The sequence below is a fragment of the Meleagris gallopavo genome, chromosome 28 (genome assembly GCF_905368555.1).
Source record: "Meleagris gallopavo chromosome 28, MGAL_WU_HG_1.1, whole genome shotgun sequence".
NCBI lineage: Eukaryota > Metazoa > Chordata > Aves > Galliformes > Phasianidae > Meleagris > Meleagris gallopavo.
The window spans coordinates 5092217-5115623 of NC_139431.1; the positions used below are offsets into that span (position 1 = coordinate 5092217).

A 23407-nucleotide genomic window follows, 5' to 3' on the forward strand; every position below is an offset into this window, starting at 1 on the left:
CTGGTACATGCTCATTCCTGCACTGGTGAGGGAATTGCTGCAGCTGTTTCAGCGCCAAGGCACAAGAGCTGCAGGACCTTTGAAGACTGCTGTCTTTGGAAGGTACCTTTTCCAGAAGGGGAATGCTTTTTTTTTTTTTTTTTTTTCCCTAGAGCAAAGGAAAGGCCTTGCACAAGGGCTGCTGGAGAGCCAGGCTCTTGGTTGTTGCCGCCACCTTGCTCTAAGTGCTCTCTCATGGCACAGCATGATCTGCCCCATCCCCTCTTTCTGTTGTTTTTTCCTTCTCTGACTGACTGCTCCACTGGGGAAGTAAGAAAGCCCTGGAAAACGCCTGTCCAGGGCCGTTGAAATGCTACTTCTGGATTCGGGCCCTACCCTAGGCATGGATGTAAGTACTGAGAGAGAACCAGGGAGCATGAAAATATTACGAGCAAGATGAGTCAAAACAGCGTGCATTTTTACTTTTGCAGAACACTTTATTTATCATTATTATTCCATGGAATTAAATCAGAGGAGTCTGCTTGCTGTAACAGAATTATTGACTTCATGCTCAGTTGCAGCAGGAGCAGATGATGTCATTCATGAGATCTTCCTGGCAGTTTAGCAAATAATTTTTGATGTTCAAGTATTGGTAGAAGCTGCTCTTGCTGAATAAGTCTGGATCACTTTACCAGCACAGAATCTGCTCCCACTGGAATTACTACTTTAGTACTTGTCACAAAACCATTTCTACTTCTACTTCTGGTGTTAGGAGCTGCAGGGACTTGAGGACTGGATTGCTAATAGGTCAGACAGCCTGAAAGGAAATGGCATTTTCACAGAATCACAGAATCACAGCATCATAGAATCACAGAATTATGGAATTATGAAATGGTAGAATGGCTTGTGTTTGAAGGGAACTTAAAGATTGTCTAGTTCCCAACTCCTTGGTGTGGGCAGGTTACCATTAGTCAAGTTTCCCAGGGCCCCCATCCAGCCTGTCCTTGAGCTCCTTCAGGGATGGGGCATCCACAGCTTCTCTGGGCAATCTTTTCCAATGCCTCACCACCCTCTGAGTAAATAATTTCCTTCTAATATCTAACTTAAATCTCCATTTTCTTAGCTTAAAAACTGTTCCCCCTTGTCCTGTCACCATCAGACCATGCAAAGTGTCTCTGTCCCTGCTGTTTATATGCTCCCCTTGAGTACTGGTAGGCCACAATGAGGTCTCCCTGGAACCTTCTCTTCCCCATGCTAAACAAACAGAGCTCCCTCAGTCCTTCATAGGAGAGGTGCTCCAGTTTCTGATCATTTGTGGCCTTCTCTTGGTCTTCTCCAACAGCTCTATGACTTACTCATGCTGGGAGGCTCACACCTGGATGCAGTAATGCAGATGGGCACTCACGAGATCAGAATGGAAAGATAAAATCCCCTCCCTTGCCCTGCTGTCACCCCTCTTTCTGTGCAGCCCAGGATACTATTGGCCTTCCAGACTGCAAACACACACTTTTGGCTCACATCTAGTCCACTGTCTGGACCCACAAATCATTCACCTCAGGGCTGCTCTTAATTAATTCTTCCTTTTTGTTTGCCTTTTGTGAATGCATATTTCCAATAAGCATCCCTACCTTCCCTCTTTTCCTTCCCTCTTTTCATTGACTCTTGGCGCTATAAGCACAACTTTTTGTTGTTGACAAATTTTTAACAAGCTCCATGCTGCTCAGGTTACTCACTGCTGCTTTGCTGACCAAGAGCATTCTTCAGGGTAGTAATCAGGGGATATTTGCCCTGTTTACAGAAAGTGCCCGTGAAGTCATCCATATCAAGAGTCCAAACCATAGCACCGCCATAGTTGTTCTTCTTCAGCCATTCAGCCTGTGTAAGGGGAGAAATGACTGTTATTCCCAAGACGTGCTACTGCAGAAGGGCTCCTGCACTGTCCTTAGTACAGCTGCACTTCCCACCCACTGTACCTTGATGTTGAAGCTCTTGATGTTGTCATAGCCAACCCATTCACTGCTCTTGTAGGCATAGGGCACATCCTGGGGAGCATCCCAAGCCTGGGTGGCTCCAGAGTCCAGGAATGTGCAGATCTAGGAGGAAAGGGCAGAGAAAGGGAATTTGGTAACTGCCCCATAGAAATGGGTGGCTGGAATATTCCATGAATCTATGGGATAAAATTCCTTTCTAGTAGTTTGAAGTGTTTCAGTTCCTGACTGCATACATGTGCTAGAACACACATACCTCATAGTAAGCCAGCAACCCAGCTTCTTTTGTGTAAGGCCCAGCTGGCCCAGGGCCCGATGTTGGTGCCCCAACAGCAGTGTTGGAAGGATTCTGGAGGTTGAAGCTATGTCCATAGGTTGGGAATCCAACCAGGAGTTTCTCAGCTGGAGCACCATTGCTCTTCCAATAGTTCATAGCATAATCCTATATAAAAAAGCATCTTAGTTCATTCTGTGTCCCAGTTTGTAGGCTGTAGGATGAATACTTAAACTTCTCACTGGCTAAGCAACCACAGTGGTCACCGAGACAGACTTCCAAACTGTACTTACAACACTGAGGTATACATTATTGCCACTGTACAGAGGGCTGTTCTCCCCTGTTTGTCCATCCCCAGAGCTGTAGAAGTCATAAGTCATCACATGAAAGTAGTCCAAGTACCTGCAGAGAAAGATTCCTGTCTCTGCACCCTGGCCAGTTCCATCACCCAGACCCCACTGTTCCTTCAGACCTGGCCATTTAACCCACAACAATCCTGGCTGTGCCCACGCTTTCTCCAAATCAGGTTTCTTTGAGACTTCCTTTGAGCAAACCTTCCAAGGGCTGAGACAAGTCCCTCCTGCAGAGGAGGGAGGCAGAGGACAACGCAGGGTGGGATTTGTGCTGAAGTTATGGGAACTGAGAGATGTTCTCTGATGGCTTGGAGTGGCTGCAGCCCACCTGCTGTTACCCTTCTCTCCCTCAGGTATCCATTTCTGTACCAAACAGGCACTGCCTGCGTGGCCTTCTTGCCCTGTACAACAGCATGGGGGCTGCTCAGGCTCGGGATGCACAGGATGGGCTGTGCCCAATAACAGCAGGAAGAGTGCTGGAAGAAATCTCTTGAAGGAAGTTCTAGAAAGCATACCAGAGAGATTGCTACTCACTTTCCGAGCTCAGCAATCTGGTAGCCAGCCTGAATGTTGGAAAGCCCTGCAGCAACGGCAGCAGTGATCATGAGACGGGGCTTGTTCACCTGCTTGGCTTCCTGCTCAAAGGCAGCCAGCATTTCCTGCAGGATGACAACAAATGGCTCAGCGTGAACCCCACTGGGGCTGTGGTGAGAGCTGTGCAGGTCAGGGGCGCTGATCAAAGCCTTCTGTTGTGTCCTACCTGAACAAGGATGGTGAAGAGACCTTTGTCCTGAGAAGAGCTGCCCCTTGATCCAGGGTATTCCCAGTCAATGTCCAGCCCATCAAATTGGTACTGGCGCAGGAATTTGATGACGGACTTGATGAAGGTCTGGCGGTTCTCAGGAGTGGAAACCATTGTGGAGAACCTAGGGAAGCAGAGAAGGGCAGAATTGGGGCTTGGTTGGTGCCTCTTTTCCCCTTCCCTTCCCTTTCCAGTGTGCCGTTATGGGAAGTGGGAACTTACTTGGCTGTTCCAAAATTCCATCCTCCAATTGCCAGGAGAGTCTTGAGATTTCCATTCCTGCAAAGGGACGGACATGAACATGTTTCACTGCAAAGAATGGTTTAGCATTGCTGTTTCTAACTTCAGACAAAAGACCAACACAAAGCACAGTGTGCCTGCTTTTCTGGAAAGTGGCTGTTGCAGCTGCAATTGTACGCTGTGATGTTGTGGAGTGACACCCAAGGAGCAGGTCGGGAGCACAGTGACTGATGTTCCTCATCCCCAGAGGACCAATGCTGGCAGCCTGGACAGCCTTTGCTGCCCAACACTGTCTCCAATTCTCCTCAGCACCTCACTGCTCACGCAGGGAATGGCTGCTGTGTAATGGGCAGGTCCTGAACAAGTGATTAAACGATGCCTGATGCTGTCAGTACGTACTGATTTTTCAGTCCGTTGAAGGACTTGTAGAGGGTCTCATCATTCCATTCATAAGTTGTGATCTCATTGTTGGACATCCCAGCAAAGGCGTAGATCAGATGGTCACAGAGGCATGGGTCGATGTTGTCTGGCATATATTTTCCCAGGCCAGGCCTGTATTGAGCCCAGTTGGTGAAATAGCATGAGAGCACGTAGGCAGTGCCTGCAGAGAAATAGACATAGATAGTTATGAACTGCACTGAAGAGAAGATAGTAACTTAAGAAAGATTATCATAACTAGATCTCATCAGAAATGATTGGGCAATGTTAGCTTGGGAGTAAAGAGTTCAGTGAAGGAGAAGTAAGACCGATTATCCTTCTGGGAACTGCCTCCCTGAGATCAATAATGCATTTCTTTCTTTCTTTCTTTGTACCCTGAAACTCATGAATCAGGGTGGTTGTGGCTGCTGTGTCTCTTTCCCAAACTGAGTCTTTCTCCTTTTGGTGAGGTAGAACAGACGTAGAACAGATCTCCAGTGAAGTGCCCAGATGGAGAAGGCTGTTGGTGTGTCTAATATGCTGCATGTCTGCCTTGATTGTGTGTGCCCGTGCTGAAAGGTGTTTGGTGAGCTGTTCTGGGGTGTGAAGCACATACCTATCTGGGCATTCAGCAGGAGGGCCAGACCTTTGAAGAAGTGAAGAAAACAAAAGGATTAGCATTTGTATTTGCAAAGTCAAAGCTTTAGTGCAAGACTGGACTGACCCCAGTATGGAACAAATCTAACATAACTGGGACTGCTGGTACTTTTCACTCTGTGAAAGGGAAATTAAGGCAGAGAAGTCACATATCGTGAAAGGCTTATTTCTTTATCAACTTGATTTTTTTTTTTAGAGGTGATGCAATTTTTAGAACAACTTCAGGTGGAAATATAGAAAAGAAATAGAAGTAGTCCCATCCAGAAGTTTCTTAACTTGGTCAAAAACTTCTGTTAAATAGCAAATAGTAAAGAACTATATTGTTTTTTAATGTATAAAGTATACATCCCAGCCGTACTGAAAAATACAGCAACCCTCCTGAAATTCCCTGATGTATCTTTTCCTTCCATAGTAGTGTGCAGTATCTCCTAATCCCTGGTGTAAGAGTGAGAGAGCCATGGTACTTGTCATAAAGGCAGAGAAGTAAATTTTGTAGCAGGACTTACCGGTAAGCAAAATGAGCTTGGCCATCTTTGACCAGAACTGATCTGCTGCAGACCATTTCTCACTTTTATATGCTGCTCTCATTTCATGCAAGTCTTGTGTCAACAAAGATGCCCAAACATTGCACATGTTGGTAAAGATCAGTGTCACGGTAAAATGATAGAAATACAATTGGCCTTAACACTCTATTTGGAAAAAAAACAGTATTATCATGCTCTGCCACTTTGTGATGCTGCCTGAGCAGTGGAAGAACAAGATTAAATGACTTTTCTTAGAAATTCTCTTTACCAATAGAGACTTTGTGTCAATATTGGTGATTACACCGGAGTAGATGTCTGAAGTGTTCAACCTTGCACTGCCATTGTGTCTGCCCAGAGGCGGCAGGTGCTGCCAAACCAAGGTGCTTTACAAGGTTTTGGTCTCCTTGGCTGGAGGTCAGAGAGGTGAGACTGAGTAGAGCTTGGACCTACAGCAGTGCAGGACTCAGGAGCTCACAGCTGTTGGCAGGTGATTGCTTGGGATCCAGGGGACTTTTTGGTCTGAATTCTCTGTTGCACATGCCACTTCCCCTGCTGTGAGCCGTAGCTTTATTCATGTTAAGATGATGTGAAGGTGGTTCAAAGTGATTTCAAGGCGGTTGCCAAGACTTGCTGCAATGGGAGCCCTGAAAATGCCCACAGAGTTGTCCATGTACTTGTTCTGAAACTATGCAACTGCCTTAAAAGCTCATTTGGCTGCAGACGTGGAGTACGGAGGAATGAGATGAGATATGGCGGATGATTGAAGCGCTTTGCCAGGGTGAGGTATGGCACTGGCACAGCCTTGCACCCACCCACTGTGAGGTTTTTCTAACAGGTGACTGCCAACCAACTCTCTGACGAGTGCTGTATTCCAGGAAGGCCTTAACCATGTTGTCCATGTTAACTCTGGGGTACCCAAGGCAGTGCTTTGGATATGTTTTGTTCTACTTGCCCTTGCTACTGAGATTAAGCTTTTTGTTCTGAATTCTCTGTTGCTCGAGCCTGTTGTGACTTCGTGGAAGTGGAGTGGGCTTCCTGTTGACCATCAGTAAAGCCAAAGCAAGTCAACTTGTGCTGAGCAGTTCTCTCACTTATTCTTGGGACTGTTGTTGGAAAGAAGGTGGACCGAATGCTGTAACAAAATGCCTTCAATGGTGAGTGCACTGCTGGCCTGAAAAGTAAACCTTTGATGGTACATTGCTAGGATAATTTCCTTTGAAGAAAAGCATTATTTCTTGGAGGCCACACACTTGGAGAGAGTGCCCAGGGACAGTGCATTAATCAGGATGTATTAATACAACTTTACTTTTGTCGTAGAGGACTTTAGATTACTATATGAGCAAACAGTCACTGCTGTCACTTCTATGTTCAGCCTTTTTTCTCTTCAACTGCCATTAAGTTCCTATCTCTGGAGCATTTTCTCTTTCATGTCTTTTTACAAATCGATGATACGAAAAATAGGAAGCGTTTCACAAGAGTATGTATGTCTTCACTTGAAGCTCATTTGCTGAAAGGACCTGATGAAGAGAGAATTAATGGTAGGAAAGAAGACGTAGAGCTTAACTCTTTCAGCCTGGTTGCCAAATTCTTTCATTCTTCCTTCATCTCTTGGGAGAGTCAGTTGACCCTACACATGAAATCTCTCAATTAGGCTGGGAACAAAAAAATAAAAAACAGCAAGCATTGCATGAATGAGATCATGACTATGAACATTTTGTGTGAAGAACTCTGAAAGTGTTAGAAATGATCCGTCCCTATCCTTAAGGCACAGTAAACTTTTTCTTTCAAACCTGTGCTCTGTACTTGGCTGGTTTGTACTTTCTGATGTGCCCTGCAAGATCTGTAGGGGAACCTCATTTCCTTATGAGGTGGAAACTTTGACTCTTCTGAATAATCTGCACGCTCTCACTTTGCATGCATACAGTACAGCCTAGTCTGAGAACAGCAGCATTTGTTTTCAGGTCTTTCATTTTTATAAGTTAGCCTCAGAAAAGCTCTCACTCCCTAAGGATCACCTAATTCCATGAAAAAAGGAAAGGAGGAAATTGAGTTACAGAAAGAGGTTTCCTTTCACGTGCAGATTCTTGGTTTGCAATTAAGTGAAAGCACTGCAGGAGGCAACACACAAGCAAAATAAAGTGGCAGCATGTAGTTTTAAGTAAGGAAAGTGTCTTCTGGTTCACAAGAATCTTGCAAAGTTGGCACCTTAGTACTATCAGCAATTAATATATCCAACAGTAGGTGTCAATGTTGCTTGCTCTTCCTAGTCATATACATAGAGCACTTTTCTAGCAGTCTTCCGGTAACATGGCAAGCAGTGTGCTTGCAGATCAAAAAGCTTAATTGCTGCTTCTCTTTTTTTAGTTGTAAATAGAGATCTGAGATCAACAGACAAATGGAGTGCTTCATTCATGGTATAGAAAAGTAATATTGTTAAAGGCAAGTTTCATTTCAGTTCACTTATCCAGAGCTGTATTGCATGCATAAGATGTTAGAGAGAAACTATTAAACATTTATGTCCAAAGTCTAAACTAACCTTGAAACATGCTAGGAGCAATGATGTCTGCCATGGAAGGGTATCCCAGAGCCTCAGAAGGGAACTGATAAACCTACATTTTTTGGCTACCTCAAATGTCTAAATCACCTGCTTGTATCTCTAATAAATAATTTAGGCTCATCTTTTGTTTCTTCCACCTTTGTCTGCCTGCATAGTAAATACTTACTATGGGGGAAACTAGGCCTGACTGCTCAGATTAAAGACTGACTGAATTCCCATATTCCATGTTATATGTCTGCTATCTTTTTGACACGCCTAATTTTATTCAAGTGGCTTCAGGTGAAGCTCACCTAAATTGTGTATCCTTGGCATATGACCCTCATTAACTGCTACGCTAAGACTTCAAACCATCGCAGATGAGTTTACGGATCCCAACCCGTTCCTTTCTATTGGACACTTTTTTGCTATGGAGCAACCCCTGGTTTTCACACTGCCACGACATAGAACAAAGCAGTCACACTGGATTATTCATTTCAGTGATAAGCGTTACAGTACTTATTACAGCAGTTCAGCAGGTTCTCCAAAGAACTGCCTGTTTTTGCTCAAAGCTCTATATACTTGATAAGCATTCTATCGTGAAGATCAGAGCAATTTTATCTACTTCTTCCTAGAAAACAAGGCCTAAATAAAGCCATCTCCTTCCCAGATGTAGTAAGCAGCTTCAGACTCCTACCCAGGGGTTGGTCCATTTGGAGTTCAGCTCATGCTTTGGGGTCTGTAAAGAGGAGTGTGCTTCCTGATGCCAGTGCGTGTCAATGACCAGCACCTTGGCCCTGCCTCTGCTGTGCCGTGTCAAATATCAAAGTTTTGGGAGTGTCGAAAAGCAAGCACAACAAAATCAACAACCAGTGTGTGCATAAGTGCTTGAAATAAGAAGTAACCCCTTGTTTCCACTTTGCTAAAAGTGAGGGAGATTTTGTTCTATGATTAGGACAGCTTGACTCAAGGCTGTTTTTATTTCTCAAAAGGTTTTAGCTCTAGCTTTTTTTTAGCATAACCTTGCTATCTTGGCAAGTCTTCCTGCTTGATGTGGTTTATAATCTAAGAGAGGGATATCAGTGCATCACTGACTGCTCCACTGAGTTGTGCTGCTTCCAGTCCCCAGTCCAAGAGCTGTTAGGGGATACCTGATCTCCTTTCTTGCTTTGGTTTCTGCTTTAGATAGAGTCTGATCACTTTGGACTCTAATGGGATTAAGATGGAGTAGGACTGTGGGCAGGGGAATAAAGAGACTGCATGATGTAACTCCATTAGAGGTTCATCTAAAAGAGATGAACCTGTCTGGGTTCTTTTCTCAAGAGCCTTCATCCATATTGCTGGTTCCTCAATAGCTTAGCAGCTTTTTATATCTGAGCTCTTTTTGAAGGACACTGAGTTCCCTGGAAAAACTGTCTCCTTCTCTCTAAGAGTCTGGCCCCACATCCAGTTGGTATATGTACCCTTGCTTAAGTTACTGCCACTATAATCCAGTGCCTGTAAATGGAGTCATGAAAAAGGATCTCTGCTGCCTCCAGGTCGTGTAACCTCTGTAGGTGTCCTTCACTGTGCAGCCCACTGAGCTGATGGTGGCTGGAGCAACAGTACCCCATGCAACAAGGAGATAGCTGGAATGCCTAAAATCTCTTTCTGTCCTACTAAACAGATCATTTGGTATAGCTGAAAGACTCCTGTTGCTGTAAGAACTATCCTGTGGCATGTCCAGGCCAAAGAGCCAGCAGTGCTGCCTGCAGTGTGATGTCATCTGTCCAGGAGCACAGGTAGTACAAGAAATGCCTGATATTAATTCTTGTTCAGATTCGCAGCAAGAAATTAGGAGCTTTCAAGATCCTCAAATTCTCTTCTCCAAAAGATAATTGTACCACGTAGGCTTTGGGCAGGAACATGGCACAGACAGGAGTCTTTGCTTATATAGGGTAGTCAGGAGAGCTGTATCTCTTTGATACTTATGAAAACAATTCATTTGTTTAAAGATCTCTATTCTTACACCTGGTTTCCCCAGTACTAACTCCTTGTTCCTGAGTCTGTTCTGCTTCACACCATCTTTCTCTGGCATTTGATTTCCCTCCTCTCTGCAGCTCATTGACTGGAACTAAAGAACTGCTGACTTTCAGATACCAACCATTCCCTGGCTCCGCAGGGGAAATTCCTCCCTTCTGCATGTACATTCCCAGAAATACAACCCTGACTCAGTGTGATTACAAAATGCTGCAGCCATTTCCCAAGCTACTTCAACAGATTGTCATCGTTTATCCACCTTTTGTCCCTATGTATGTCTTATTAGGACCTTGAAGCGTCCTTTTCATGAAGAATTAGATGTAATATTGCAATAGGACATTACATATTTTTTCCTTACATCACAGCTTTTCTCTTTCCTTTCTGTCTGTTGGCTCTAAATAGCTGTAATTAGGCACTGTAAACACACCCTTAGCTTCTCTGATGTTAGGAAACACTCAAGCGTGATTTCTGCCAGTCCTGTTCCTTAAATAAATCTTGACTCTGCACTGTGAGCATCTGCCTGATTTTCCCAGGTGGCCAGGACTGAGGGGATGGGTTCACCAGCTCTCTGTGGTGGTGGTTAACCCCAGTGAATAATAGGGTGCTATCTGCATGTAGGAATGGGCAGCAGAGCTGGATCCTGACGCCTATCCCTGTCTGAGTTCCAAGAACAATTTTGTGTTCTGTCTGCCAGTAAGAACAGGCCTTCAGAAGTGGGTGTATGTGCATGTGATACAGATCCACAGGCTGCTTGCTTAAATATCTATGCCCAAATGCAGCTGTGTGCAGGTGAGTAAAACACACTGAAAAAGGGTATATGCATGAATGAATATGCACATGGGTGTTATTTTAGCTATGGACATATCACATGAAGAACGCTTTGTTTTAGCTATTCTGGATTTTTCTTTCTCTATTTTTATGCAATTTATGTCACATGTTATTTATAGTGTGATCTTTTGAAATTTGGATTTATTAAAGCATATGATCTGAAAAATCCACTTAAGATTGACAGTGCATATTGGAGCCTAATCTATTACAATTTATTATTTTTATATATATATATATATGTCATCACTAAGCATGCAGATCTTAAACTTCTTACAGTCAGGATTGGAAGGCCCCATCAGGTTGCTCCATGTAACATGACCTATTTTCCCCATCTATCTATCTCACCCATCAATCCCCATTGTCTGCAAGGAAAGGACCAGCTGTGACTAGCTGAGAGCACTGGGTACTGCCATCGCCAAGCAGAGGTCTGAAGTACAGACATCATCTTGCATTTGTGACCACATTCAGGAGGTCTTATCCCTAAGAATGAATTATAACAAGGCCTCAGGAAGTTCCTTTTGGACTTGGTTTTGCTCTGAACCCTTCAGAGAAGGCTTTGCTCCCACAGCAGCATCCCATTTAATTACTTATTAAGCTCTTTTTCTGGTAGACGACATCCGCCCATTTCCAAGTAATCCTTGCTCACAAGCTCAATAACCTCAGCCATCTGCATAGGTAAGAGAGATAAGTTTGCCATTAAACATTTACAGGACATAACAACAGAGCACTGAAGCAACAGTCGCTGGGACAACCCGGGCGGACAGACGGTGTGGGTGTGTGGGGGGCTGACCCCCATCCTCCAACTGCCATGCTGCAACTGAAAGAGAAAAATGTCTCTATGCCTAAGCGCAGGGTATGTGGGCCATCAGGCACCAGGAAAGGGTGTTTGCTCCTCTCAAATTCATGAGTGTTTTTATGACATTAGCGTGATAAAGGCTTTTAAAATAATTCAATAGCACTTAGGGCCCTAGAAATTCTAGCAACCAAACCTTTAAATACATTCTCTACTTAAGCAGCTCTAACTGCCCTTTAACTTCAAAGGCTTAAAACAGTTTAGAAGTCAGTCTGACCCCTTTGTTCAGGTTTCTCCAACAGGGTGAAATGTGTCCTTAATTCTAGACAGAGATATTATCTACATCCCTGCACTTCATCAGATACTGTCCTTGTTTTGAAAGAACAGTTTTGTTTCAACATACTGCCAGGATGGGGTTTTATCTCACAGAGTGACTTTGCCCTTTTTCCCATTCAAGGTTTCAGTCTCTGGAGCAGCAGAGAGAACATCTTTAGCTAATATACTACATTCCCTGAACTGCAACTAACGCCAACAAAGGGTAAGTTTTTGCCTGTTCATGAAAACATTAATGATTCTATGATGATTCTATGAAAACTAAGGGGCTTACCACTATTCCACTCATTATTATTATTATTATTATTATTATTATTTTGTAATGAAGCCAAAGCATTCACAACCTTTTAAGAAATCTCAGGATATAGGGGTAGGATTGGCAGATAACTGCTTTTAGGAGTGAAGAGTACAGGAGGCCACAAAAAGGGCAGAGGTCTCTCCTCTGCTCCCTCAGAGCCAAGGAAAAATACCAACAACGAAAGCAGAAAGCCTATGAGCTGTGAGCAAACTTCTCAAGGCAGCAGGGCACCAGGCAGGCCTGCTGACACAGGCACAGTATTGGGCCATTCTCACCAATTCCTGAACATGCAGACATGAACTCAACTCCATAAAATGGAAGCAATCCAAACACAGACACAGCCCTGACAGCAGGTTTAACTCCAGTGTGGGACATGATCCAAAATCTCTTGTGCAGTCAACACACCAGAGGGACAGGATGCCATCCTGAGGGACCTAGACAGGCTTGAGCAATGGGCCAAGGTGAAGCTTATGAGGTTCAACAAATCCAAATGCGAGGTCTTGCACCTGAGTCGAGGCAAACCTCACTACCAATACAAGCTGGGGGATGAAAGGATGGAGCACAGCCCATCAAAATGTGTCAAAAAATACCTGGGGGTACTGGTGGATAGCAGCTGGACATGAGCCAGCACTGTGCCCTCCCAGCCCAGAAAGCCAACTGCATCCTGGGTGCATCCAAAGCAGTGCTGCCAGCAGGGCCAGGGACTTGATCCTGCCCTTCTGCTCTGCACTGAGACTTCACTTGGAGCACTGCGTCCACATGTGGAGTCCTCAGTACAGAGGTGCTGGAGCTACAAAAATAATCAGAGGGATGGAACACCTCTCCTGCAAGGACAGGCTGAGGGGTGGGGCTGTGCTGCCTGGAGAAGACAAGGCTGTGAGATGACCTGACAGTGGCCTTTCAATATCTAAATGGGAGCTACAGGAAGAAGGGAACAGACTCTTTAGCAGGGTCTGTGATGACAGAACAAGGGAAAATGGCTTCAAGCTCAAAGAGGGGAGATTTAGGTTGGATGTAAGGAAAAAGTCTTTTATGGTCAAAGTGGTAAGGCACTGGAACAGACTGCCTAGAGATGCAGTTGATTCCCCATCCCTGGAGGCTTTCAAGGCGAGGCTGGATCAAGCCCTGGCACTGCAGGGGAGTTGGACTAGATGACTTTTAAAGGTCCCAAACTCTGAGGATTCCCCCCAGGAGGTGGGAGCGCAGGGCTGGGCTGGGTGCTGCGCCGCGCTGCGCCGCGTGGTGGCGCCATAAACCCTCGTGGGCGCGCAGCTCGGCTGCGGGACCGACAGAAATGCGGTGCATTGCCGCCCATAGCCGCTCCTTTCCCGGAACTCATTAATATATGCTAATATACCTCTGGGCATGCGTGATCTCATTTAGAGTGGGCGTACGCCTACTTAATTTATCCCCGTTTTTCCACTATTAATTTCATCACTGAGACTTTTGGCTGACCTTTAGCTGTTTTTCCCTGATTTGGCAAATTCCCATTGCTTGTTAGGCTACTTCCAAAACAATATATGTGAAATCTGAGGAAAATGTCATTGCACCTCATGAAATGCAAAGATAAGTAGTCTATTGTGACTTCAGTGCTTTTTGTGAAGTAGAATTAAGAGAAAACAAGGGTGTTCACACACCAAGTAAAGTTCAAATGGAAAGTTTTAGAATTAGTACTCGTTGATTCCTTTTGGTAAACTAATCTATAGGTCCTTAGACTAAAATACTGATCCCTGTTGCTAGACAAACCAGCCTGAATGAGTATGAAGTTAGTTCAGAGCTGGCTCAGGAGGGAAACACTTTGAGCTCTCCCATTTCTTCCTCATGGGGTTTGAGGTGGTGATGAGATGGGGGACTGAGCCCATGGGCACCAATGAAAGATGGCTGCTTTCTGTTAGCTGAAGGCTTCAGGAGGCTCCTGGCCCCAGTGCAAACCAGTTCGGTGTATAATTCAGTAAATAATTCTGAATATTGCAGACATGAGAGAAAACCCAGGTAAGCAGAAGACTGGCTAACTTGAAAGCAGTAAAAGTGAAATTCATCAAAGGAGCTGCCAATTATTTACTTCACTCAGGGACATGCTGCAGGGAAGGAAGCATTAGGTTTCTAGCGTGTGAATACGCTTCTGCTGGCTAGCCTGCTCAGCAGGGCGTGGGAAAGCTGGAGCAGAGCACTGTCCTGGGCTTAGTGCTGTGTTCCTGCCTTTTCCTGGGCACTCCTGGGGCAGCTCTACTGCGGAGGGAGGCTTGAAAGGCTACCAGCTGTTTGGAGTTTTTTTGATTGGTTGGTCAGGTTTTTTGGGGGGGTTGGGGGTGGAGAAGGAAGTGGTAGAAGCATCTGTCTCAAAATACTCGGTTCACACAGCAGTCATTTCTCCTCGTTGATCAGACATGGGGAGAGATGTGTGATGGGGCTTCCCTTTGATTTGTGACCCTTTGTTTTTCCCCCAGGGAAGTGAACACACCCACGTCCCGTGCAGGACGCAGCAGTCGTGCTGTGCAGGCCCAAGCTGATACATCTGTGCCGCTTCTCCTTTCCTTCCTAACTTACAGGCTGGATGCAGTCACCCTTTCAGGCACCAGGGCACCCTGAACATGCTTCTCACAGGCAGCTGTCTTCTTGTGCCAAACGTGTACAATCTGCCAGCACCACAACGCCGCGAGCCGCGCACTGCTGGCAGCAACACGGCAGGTTTGGGAGGCTGTTACAGAGCTTTTGTTACCAAGGAAGGGCCGTGCAGGCTCTCCTTCTTTGGAAGCGTGGCTCTGCTCCACATCCCCACTGCGCTCGGTGCGGAGGTGCTGCGAGGCTGTCTCCTACGTCACATGTTTTCAAGAAGCTCTCGCCAGCTTCCTGCTGGGGAGCTGATCCTGCTGACGTGTGCAGACCAGGCCACGTCAGGCACGGCCAGGAAGGGAAATAAAGTCCTTTTTTGGGTGCAGATTAGAGCAAAATCTATTGGCTTGAACAGAGGGGAGGGCTGAGATTCACGAACAGCTGGGCTCTGTCAGTAATTTAGCACAGAGAGCTTAAACAATGTCCAGGATAAACACATGCCTGGACTGGCAGACCTCCCTCTTTTTCTCAGCTCAGCACAATATTTTTCTTTCTCTTTTAAAAATGTTGTTTCAGTGCTGATAATTAATTTGAGTGGAATGTTTTTCCAGAGTTATATTTAGATTTTCGTCTCTGATAGCACTCCCCCATTCCAGCTTCTCTGACAGAGCTGTAACACCGTGCTTTATGAAATGAAAACAATTATGCCCCTTCCACAGAATTTAGCAGTTTCATGTCCCAAGGCAGCACCTGAACTGGGGCAGTTTGGGGGATTCAGAAAGGTGGTGTATTGTGGGAAGGACCAGTGTGGTAGAACTGAACTTTCAGCTTCAGTCTGGGGGCTTCCAGGTGCCCAAAGAAGGGGAAACAAAACAGCCCGAGAGGATGCTTGAAGTGGTGTGTTGTTCCTAGTGGGTTAGATGCATGCACACACATTTGGCAATTTGGGCATCGACAGCATTTCTCTAAGACAGACTTAGGTCAGATCCTCACCTGACTGCTGCTTAGCTTCGGGAAAACTCCAAGCTAGATGCAAAATCCATAGCAAGGCACCTTCTCCGGCACACCCGTCCTACCTGCCTGGCAAGGCTTTGCTGCTCTGCCTTCCCTCCACTTCTGGCATGGCTGCACGCTGCAAAGTTCCTTTCATGTGGGCGCCTGTGCGATAAGACAGCTCTGCTCTGTGCCTACATGGCGTAGTTTGAAAAAAAAAAAAATAAATCAGGCAACCAAGGTTACAGAGCTACGAGGAGGAGATAGTTAATCTGAGAACAGCTTTCTACCCATGCATAAACACCCTGGAATGAAAGACAATTACAGTGCTGCGATTGTGGAATCGGCTGCTCAGCTGGAAAGCCCCTTTCCACCCCCCCAGCCCAACGCAGGGTTCTGCCTGCTTTAATGTGTGTTGCCATAAGCCAGGGTTACACCCAGGTTTCTAATCTTATCGGGGCAGTGGGAGAAACCTGCTCAGCAGGGTCACAGGGCAAGAGGCACTGTGGGTCCAGCAGGAGTACTTCTGTTTTTCTCATGTTGGTCAAGACTTGGTCAGAATCTTTTCTATCCCACGTGTGATGCCTTCGCATAGTTAAAGCTGCATAAAGTGTAATTAGGCAGACCCCTGTAATTAAGATGATTATGTAAGGTAAGCACCCCACAGAGTAATTGTGGTCAATTTTTAGCATACCCAGGGGCAGTTATAGGGCCCAAAGTGGCCCTTCAAATGATTTACCTGCTCACATGTCTCTAAAGCACTCACCTTAGGTGTGTCTCAGGTGACATCTTTGAAGTGGACTTTATTGTTGTGCTCCTGCTGGGAGACAGCTGGCTGGAGAAGTACCTTTTTTTTCTTCAGTCTTTCAATAAAAAAGAGGAGTTCTGTGTCTTGTCTGTATTCTGACGCAGCCTGAAACTGAGACCCGAGATGTGAGCGACCCAGATTCAGACGTGACCTGCCAGAAGGCAGCCTTGACTTGGAGCACTCTCATTCACAGGTGCATTGTGGGTTGCTGTAGGCAGAGGCTCACTTGCTCGTTGTCCTCCACTGTTTTTCATGAGAAATTCCACTCTGGTTCTGAGAAATGTTCCCAATAAGATGGTGCTAATACGAACACACTTCCTTTATGTGTTTTGTTCTCAGTGAAAGGACACATTGATTCTGCTGCAAATACCATGAGACTCCTTGTTCTTTGGAGACAAAAGGCAACTTTCTGCTCTCTTTCAGCTTTTTGCTGTGTTCTTGAAACCATTTTATCCCTTCTGTGCCTGGAGATGGACCTCTGCTCAATCAGCAAAATGCCTGAGGCAAACCAGATCCTACCCTGCACCTCAGCTCTGAATATGGAGTCACTCTCTTCTCATCCAGGGACACAGGAGCCAGGATCTGGCTACAGTTGCTGAATATCAATCAGTACCAGTCTTGATACAACCCAGCAGGGAAGGACACTATTAAGATTCAGAAGTTGTAGGAAGTTGTAGGTTGGAAAAATATTGCCTCATTTTCCCTTTCCCACTTTCCAGGAAGAGCCCATCTTTCTGCATGTGTGCTTTGAGGAAGGGGCATCAAGAGCAGGAATGGTCTTTGGGAAGCAGCAGAGATGCCTGCAGGGCACATTTGCTCTTGGGCTGGACCAGACCCCCCCTCTAGTTTGCCAGCAACGCATCCAGGATGTTTCCTAATGCATGTTTTCCAAGCTACATAGTGCTGGGTCCTTCCCTTTATGAAAGCAAAACTGAGAGGGCTCTGTGAATGCATTCTGGAACAATGCAGAAAACACTGAGATACCAGCGTGTGCTGCTACAATGTCCTGCTCCTCTGGCCCACTGGGCCCTGTGTTCTGCAATGTCCATCTAAGGAAGCTTCAAGGATGTCAGTGAATTCACATTTTGTAGCATCTAAAAGGCTTAAAATCATACCACCTCTTGTCTCTCATTGACCTCCTTTATTCATTTTCTCTGATTGTTTTAGCTGACACCTGTTTCAGACCTTAACTTGACATGTTTTCAGATTTCTTCTTAGTGACAACCTTTTTTAAATTAAAAGCTCAGCCCTTGCAGGAGGAGAAGAAAAGCTTCCAAACATGAGTAGTCTTGTGATAAGATCTGCACTGGCAATTTTGAGCTGAAATTTATGATGGTAGAACAGAACAGTTTGAGCACAATGTGGCCTTGCTAGAAAGAGGGAAAACAGTCACTTATGGCAGAAAAACACATACATCTGCTGAGCGGAGGCTCTCCTGGGCGCTGGAGCAGGCAGGGTGAAGGGTGCATTGGTTATTATTAGCTGCTTTGTATTGTAAAGAGGGACTTCGGTTGCCTGGTCTCTGCAAAAGCTGCTTTGCTGAAGAGTACTCTTGAGAACAAGGGAGTGGAAGGCAGGAATTTCAGCCCCTTTTAAGGTCTGTTTACTCTTCAGCCTCTGCAGATCTCAAGGGCATGTGTATGAGGCAAATCTAAAATGATTATCATGGGGAGAGCTGGGGGCACAGGAGGGAGCAGAGATCCCTGGAGCCATCAGCCAGGAGTTAATGGAAACATTTCCCTGCTCCACGGGGCCATTGCTGTACTGAGTATCCATGGTGTGTGCCAAGAATGGCTCTTCTGCGGGGATCATAGCACAACACTGCTGTGCCTCATGTGTTCATAGGGCTTGTAGCTACTGGAAAACTGCAAGGGGACTTTTCCCTCTCTTTTTGAAGACTAAGGAGAATGTGGCTCCCCTACTGATTGAGGTGGGTGTTCTGGAAATGGGGGATGCTGAGAAGGCGGAGATACTGAATGCCTTCTTTGCTTCTGTCTTCAGTGAAAAAGCTCTCCCTTGGGAATCCCAGACCCTGGAGGTTAGTGAGAGGGTCTGGGGAATGGAAGACTTCCCTTTAGTCAGGGAAGAGGTGGTCCGAGGGCGCCTAGGCAACACCAATATTCATAAATCCATGGGATCTGATGGGATGCATCCATTGGTGCTGAGGGAGCTGGTGGAGGTGATTGCTGAACTGCTCTCTGTCATCTTTGAGAGGTCTTGGAGAATGGGGGAGGTGCCTGAAGACTGGAGGATAGCCAGTGTCACTCTGGTCTTCAAAAAGGGCAAGAAGGAAAATCCAGATAATTACAGGCCAGTCAGCCTCACCTCTGTCCCTGGAAAGGTGAAGGAACAGTTTGTGCTGGATGCCTTCTCCAGACAACTGGAAGAAAAGGAGGTTATCAGGAGCAGTCAGCATGGGTTCACCAGGGGGAGGTCGTGCTTGACCAACCTAATAGCCTTCTACGATGTTGTCACTGGCTGGGTGGATGGGGGAAGAGCAGTGGATGCAGTCTACCTTAATTTCAGCAAAGTGTTTGATACTGTCTCCCACAACATCCTTATAACAAAGCTGAGGAAGTGTGGGATAGATGAATGGACAGTGAGATGGGTTCAGAACTGGCTGACTGGCAGAGCACAGAGGGTCATCATTGGCAGTGCAGAGTCCAGTTGGAGACCTGTAACCAGCGGTGTTTGTCAGGGGTCGATGCTGGGTCCTTGTTCAACATCTTTATCAATGACCTTGATGAGGGGACAGTGGCCACCCTCAGCAAGTTTGCTGATGATACGAAGTTGGGAGGATTGGCTGACACACCTGAAAGCTGTGCTGCCATTCAGTGAGACCTGGACAGGTTGGAGAGCTGGGCAGTAAGAAACCAGATGAGGTTTAACAAAAGCAAGTGTAGGGTCTTGCATGTGGGGAGGAATAATTGCATGCACCGGTACAGGTTGGGGGATGAGCTGCTGGAGAGGAGCTCTGCAGAGAGGGACCTGGGCGTCCTGGTGGACGACAGGTTGGCCATGAGCCAGCAGTGTGCCCTCGTGGCCAAAAAGGCCAATGGCATTCTGGGGTGCATTAAGAAGAGCGTGTCCAGCAGGTCGAGGGAGGTGATCCTCCCCCTCTACTCTGCCCTGGTAAGGCCTCATCTGGAGTACTGTGTCCAGTTCTGGGCTCCCCAGTACAAAAAAGACAGGGATCTCTTGGAAAGAGTCCAGCGGAGGGCCACAAAGATGGTGAAGGGCCTGGAGCATCTCCCCTGTGGAGAAAGGCTGAGTGAACTGGGTCTGTTTAGCCTTGAGAAAAGAAGATCGAGAGGGGACCTGATCCGGGTCCATAAATATCTGAGGTGTGGGGGGCAGAGTGGTGAGGCCAGACTGTTTTCTGCAATGTGTGGAGACAGGACAAGGGGAAACAGCCAGAAACTGCAGCATAGGAATTTCTGCACAAATGTGTGCAAGAACTTCTTTAGGTGAGGTGACGAAGTGCTGGAACAGGCTGCCCAGGGGGGTTGTGGAGTCTCCTTCTCTGGAGATGTTCAAGACTCACCTGGACGCCTACTTGTGCCACCTGGTGTAGGGAACTGCTTTGGCAGGGGGTTGGACTCGATGATCTCTGGAGGTCCCTTCCAACCCCTAAGATTCTGTGATTCTGTGATTCTTTATCCGCACAGTGTTTTCTGCAAGGAGATCTCAGCAATCATCCTCTTCATTGTAGGGGATGGTTACATAGCTACTTTTGTGGCTCCTTTCCCTCATTGGATGTGCATCTTTTCAGGTTCAGAAGTATCCATGTGCATCTGGAAACTGAGGTACATACTAAGAAAATGTAAGTTGCTGTTGCAAATACACAGCAGGTGTGTCCAGCAGCAGGATCAACTTTAAGATGTGATGGAGCAACTTGTTTTGGACACCATCTCCAAGCAATTGGAAGAAAAGAAGGTTATCAGGAGTAGTCAGCATGGATTCACCAAGGGGAATCATGCTTGACCAACCTGATAGCCTTCTATGATTTCACTGGCTGGGTAGATGGGAGGAGAGCAGTGGGTGTTGTGTATCGTGACTTCAGCAAGGTGTTTGCCATTGTCTCCCACTATACCCTTGCTGTGAAACTTACAAAATGTGGGATAGATAAGTAGACAGTGAGGTGGACTGAGAAATGGTTGACTATCAGAGCTCAGACGGTTGTCATAAGTGGTGCAGGGTCTGGTTGGAGGCCTGTAACTAGTCGTGTTCCCTAGGGGTCAGTGCAGTCTTGTTCAATGTCTTTATCAGTGACCTGGATGAAGGGATAGAGTCCACCCTCAGCAAGTTTGCTGATGATACAAAGCTGCGAGGATTGTCTGACACACCTGAAGGCTGTGCTGCCATTCAACAAGACTTGGGCAGATTGGAGAGCTGGGCAGAGAGGAACCTGGTGAGGTTTAACAAGAGCAAGTGTAGAGTTCTTGCACCTGGGGAGGAATAACTGCATGCATCAGTACAGGTTAGGGGATGACCCACTGGAGAGGAGCTCTGGGTGTTCTGGAGGACAACAGGTTGGCCATGAGCCAGCAGTTTGCCCTTGTGGCCAAGAAGGCCAATGGTATCCTGGGATGCATTCAAAAGAGCACAGCCAGCAGGCTGAGGGAGGTGATCCTTTCCCTCTACTCTGCTCTGGTGAGGCCACATTTAGACTACTGTGTCCAGTTCTGGGCTCTGGTGAGACTGGGAATGTGTGTGGCCTTTCAGTCTTGCAGGCCTTGGCGTACCCCAGGAAGGCAGGGTGGGTTGCTGAATCGAGGAGCTCAGCATACTCAGGCTGTAAGGGAGGCAGCCGGGCCTCCTGTCCCCCAGCCCTGGTCTGTGCTATGTCTTGGCTGTGGGCAGATTGGATTGCACGTTCCCAGCTGGGAGGGAGGCTTCCTGACAGAGCTCCATGTATAATTCACTCAGCATGGCCTCAGCAAAGGCTCAGTACAGGGAGGGGAAGATGGTTTATTGTTTTTCCAAACCTCCTTTTGTTTCCTAAGGAATGTGGCTGCAAAGTCGTGCTGCCAGAGCCTCATGGGAGAGTGCTGTTCTGAAGGAAGGTGTTCTGTGAGATTGCTGTGCCCAACAGGGGAAGTGTGCCAGCAAGGGAGCTGCATGATCTTTTTCTTACAACCAATGATCTGAATTCCCCCTGTGACACCTCTCTCACATGCTCTCCAGCCTTCCAGGCACTGTGGCAGATCCCAATCACCATTTTTGTTGCATGTCTTTTTCCTCTGCTACCTCATAGGGAACAGTGCCGGTGCATTGGATTTCCAGTTGTCACTCTTGGCATAGCCACCCTGTTTGGTTTTTGGTGCCCTTTCAAATTCCAGGAGTGCTGTGACATCCCAGACGGCTTCACTGACCTCCCAGTGGGAGACAGGAACATAGCTGTCTGGGGTGGGACCATCCCTGCCATTACAGGTGGGTGGGGTGGAGCAGGGCTGGGGTATAACTGGGCACCCAAAAGCATTAATTACGGTGTGATGCATGTGGAGGTCAATCACTTCAAGGAGCTCTGGGAATGCTGATCAGCACGGGCAGCACTGAAACCTGGGCCAGGTCACTGGTCTCAGGATCTTCTGCACTGCTGCCCTAGCTCTAAAAGACTCCTTGAGGCCAAGTCTTTGACCATTGCATCCCTGCATATCTTGGAGGTAGCCTCCCAGAGGCCATTTCCAGGACACTGACATTATGTTTAGTTTAAGCAGGTTCAAGTGTACCAGTTTCATTCCAAACCTAGCTTCTGTGTGAAGCTCCTGAGTTTTCATAAAGCAAGACCAAAGTCCCGAGCAGAAATTGAGCAACAGGGCAGGGCCTTGGCCAGGCACCAAGGTCCAACCTGAAAATGGCTCAGGAATTCAAACCCCACCTCCTCTCCTCAAATGTAGACTGATAAAATCATGTCTGCTTTAACGCTTTTAAATACAAGTGGGGAAAAAAATGCCCCTAGAGACTGTGCTAAAGCCTTGGTTGTTGCTGATATGCAGAAATATGGAGAGTTTATGTGCTGCTTCTGTGAGTAACAGATGTGGTTCTAACCTGAAACTTGGAATCCAAACATGGATGAACTCTATGTGCAATCCAAAGCCATGCGTAAACCCAGTTTTTCTGTGGCAAATGACTCCTTAACTCACCTACTCCCTCCCTCCCTGGCTGCACACACCCTGGCAGTGAGGGGTGGATTTCAGCTCCCCAGCCATGTGTCCAATTCCCATCTCTCTTAACAACTTTCTTAACAAATAAAACTTTCGGTGGGACTTCAGCAACAGGTAAAATGAAGGAAACCATGTTTGCTTCCTCTGCTGGAGTCTTCAGGGCAGCAGTAAAAGGAATGAATGCAGTTAGCAAGCTGAAGTGAGGGGCATTCACTGAAGTCAGTAGAATTTGGGAAGCAAAGGGCTGTTTTTCAGTCAGTTTTTCAGCAGTATCACAGTGAGGAAGGTCAGATATTGCTGAGGAGAACAGTATCACCTCAATGCTGGCTCCCAATGAATACTTGCTGCATTCTTCCTTCCTTCCAAGCACCACCAAGGGAAGATACTAGCTCTGTCTTTGCCCTGTGCTTGGCTCTCTGTTGGCATCAGCTACAAAAATGAGCAGTGTGCTGCTCAGAGCGAGCCAGGGGCCAACACAGTGTGCTGGTTGCTTGTGGACTGTGGCCGTGGGGAGATTGGGAAATTAGGAGGGGGTGGATGCGTACGGTACACCCCATGCCTGCCTCCCCTGCTCAGGTGCAGCACTCACCAAAAAACAATGAACTGGCTTTGCCAGGGAGGGCCAGGAATCCTTGGGAACAGCCTAGAGCAGTCCTGCAGAGTCCACCTGCTATTCAGGAGGTATCTCTCCTACTGAGGATCAGGCTGCCTTTTGGGAAAGGGCACCACCCAGATCTAAACTCTTGTAGGGTGTTGCCCTGCTTTATCTAGGCTGCCTTTGTGCACTAATTGATGTTTGCAGGGGTTGGGATGTTTGCTGGGCTCTGAGAACTACTGGCTTCTTTCAT

At 46.7% G+C, this 23407-nt stretch overlaps 1 protein-coding gene and 1 long non-coding RNA gene across 10 annotated transcripts; one reads left to right on the forward strand and one right to left on the reverse strand.

Moving 5' to 3' along the window:
- Window positions 1-455: 455 nt before the first annotated feature.
- LOC146542641 (acidic mammalian chitinase-like) lies at window positions 456-16733 on the reverse strand. 9 transcript variants are annotated; one of them, XM_085210395.1, is made up of 13 exons: window positions 16351-16733; window positions 15585-15778; window positions 5217-6751; window positions 4670-4699; window positions 4036-4237; window positions 3619-3675; window positions 3355-3520; window positions 3129-3253; window positions 2535-2643; window positions 2224-2409; window positions 1953-2072; window positions 1713-1854; window positions 456-796 (listed from the first exon to the last, which is right to left on the reverse strand). In XM_085210395.1, exons 3-13 carry the CDS (start codon window positions 5341-5343, stop codon window positions 780-782), a joined length of 1281 nt encoding a protein of 426 aa, XP_085066521.1. In that variant the 5' UTR covers window positions 5344-6751; window positions 15585-15778; window positions 16351-16733; the 3' UTR covers window positions 456-779. The 9 variants fall into 9 exon arrangements, with proteins under 9 accessions (XP_085066521.1, XP_085066519.1, XP_085066517.1 ...); XM_085210393.1 differs by having other exon boundaries at window positions 5217-6861; XM_085210391.1 differs by having other exon boundaries at window positions 5217-6886.
- Window positions 11345-14624, forward strand: LOC104914543 (uncharacterized). The gene is made up of 3 exons (XR_014879921.1): window positions 11345-11467; window positions 11865-11945; window positions 14486-14624. It is a non-coding gene; the product is annotated as an uncharacterized LOC104914543 (long non-coding RNA).
- Window positions 16734-23407: the final 6674 nt, after the last annotated feature.

Excerpts from the sequence above, each read along its gene's own strand:
- LOC146542641 (XM_085210395.1), bottom strand. The coding sequence starts at position 5,343 with ATGTGCAATGTTTGGGCATCTTTGTTGACACAAGACTTGCATGAAATG. Across the intron at positions 2,410-2,534 it reads ATAATGTATACCTCAGTGTT|GATTATGCTATGAACTATTG; the intron begins GTAAGTACAGTT and ends TTTTTTATATAG. Across the intron at positions 1,855-1,952 it reads TCAAGAGCTTCAACATCAAG|GCTGAATGGCTGAAGAAGAA; the intron begins GTACAGTGGGTG and ends CCCCTTACACAG.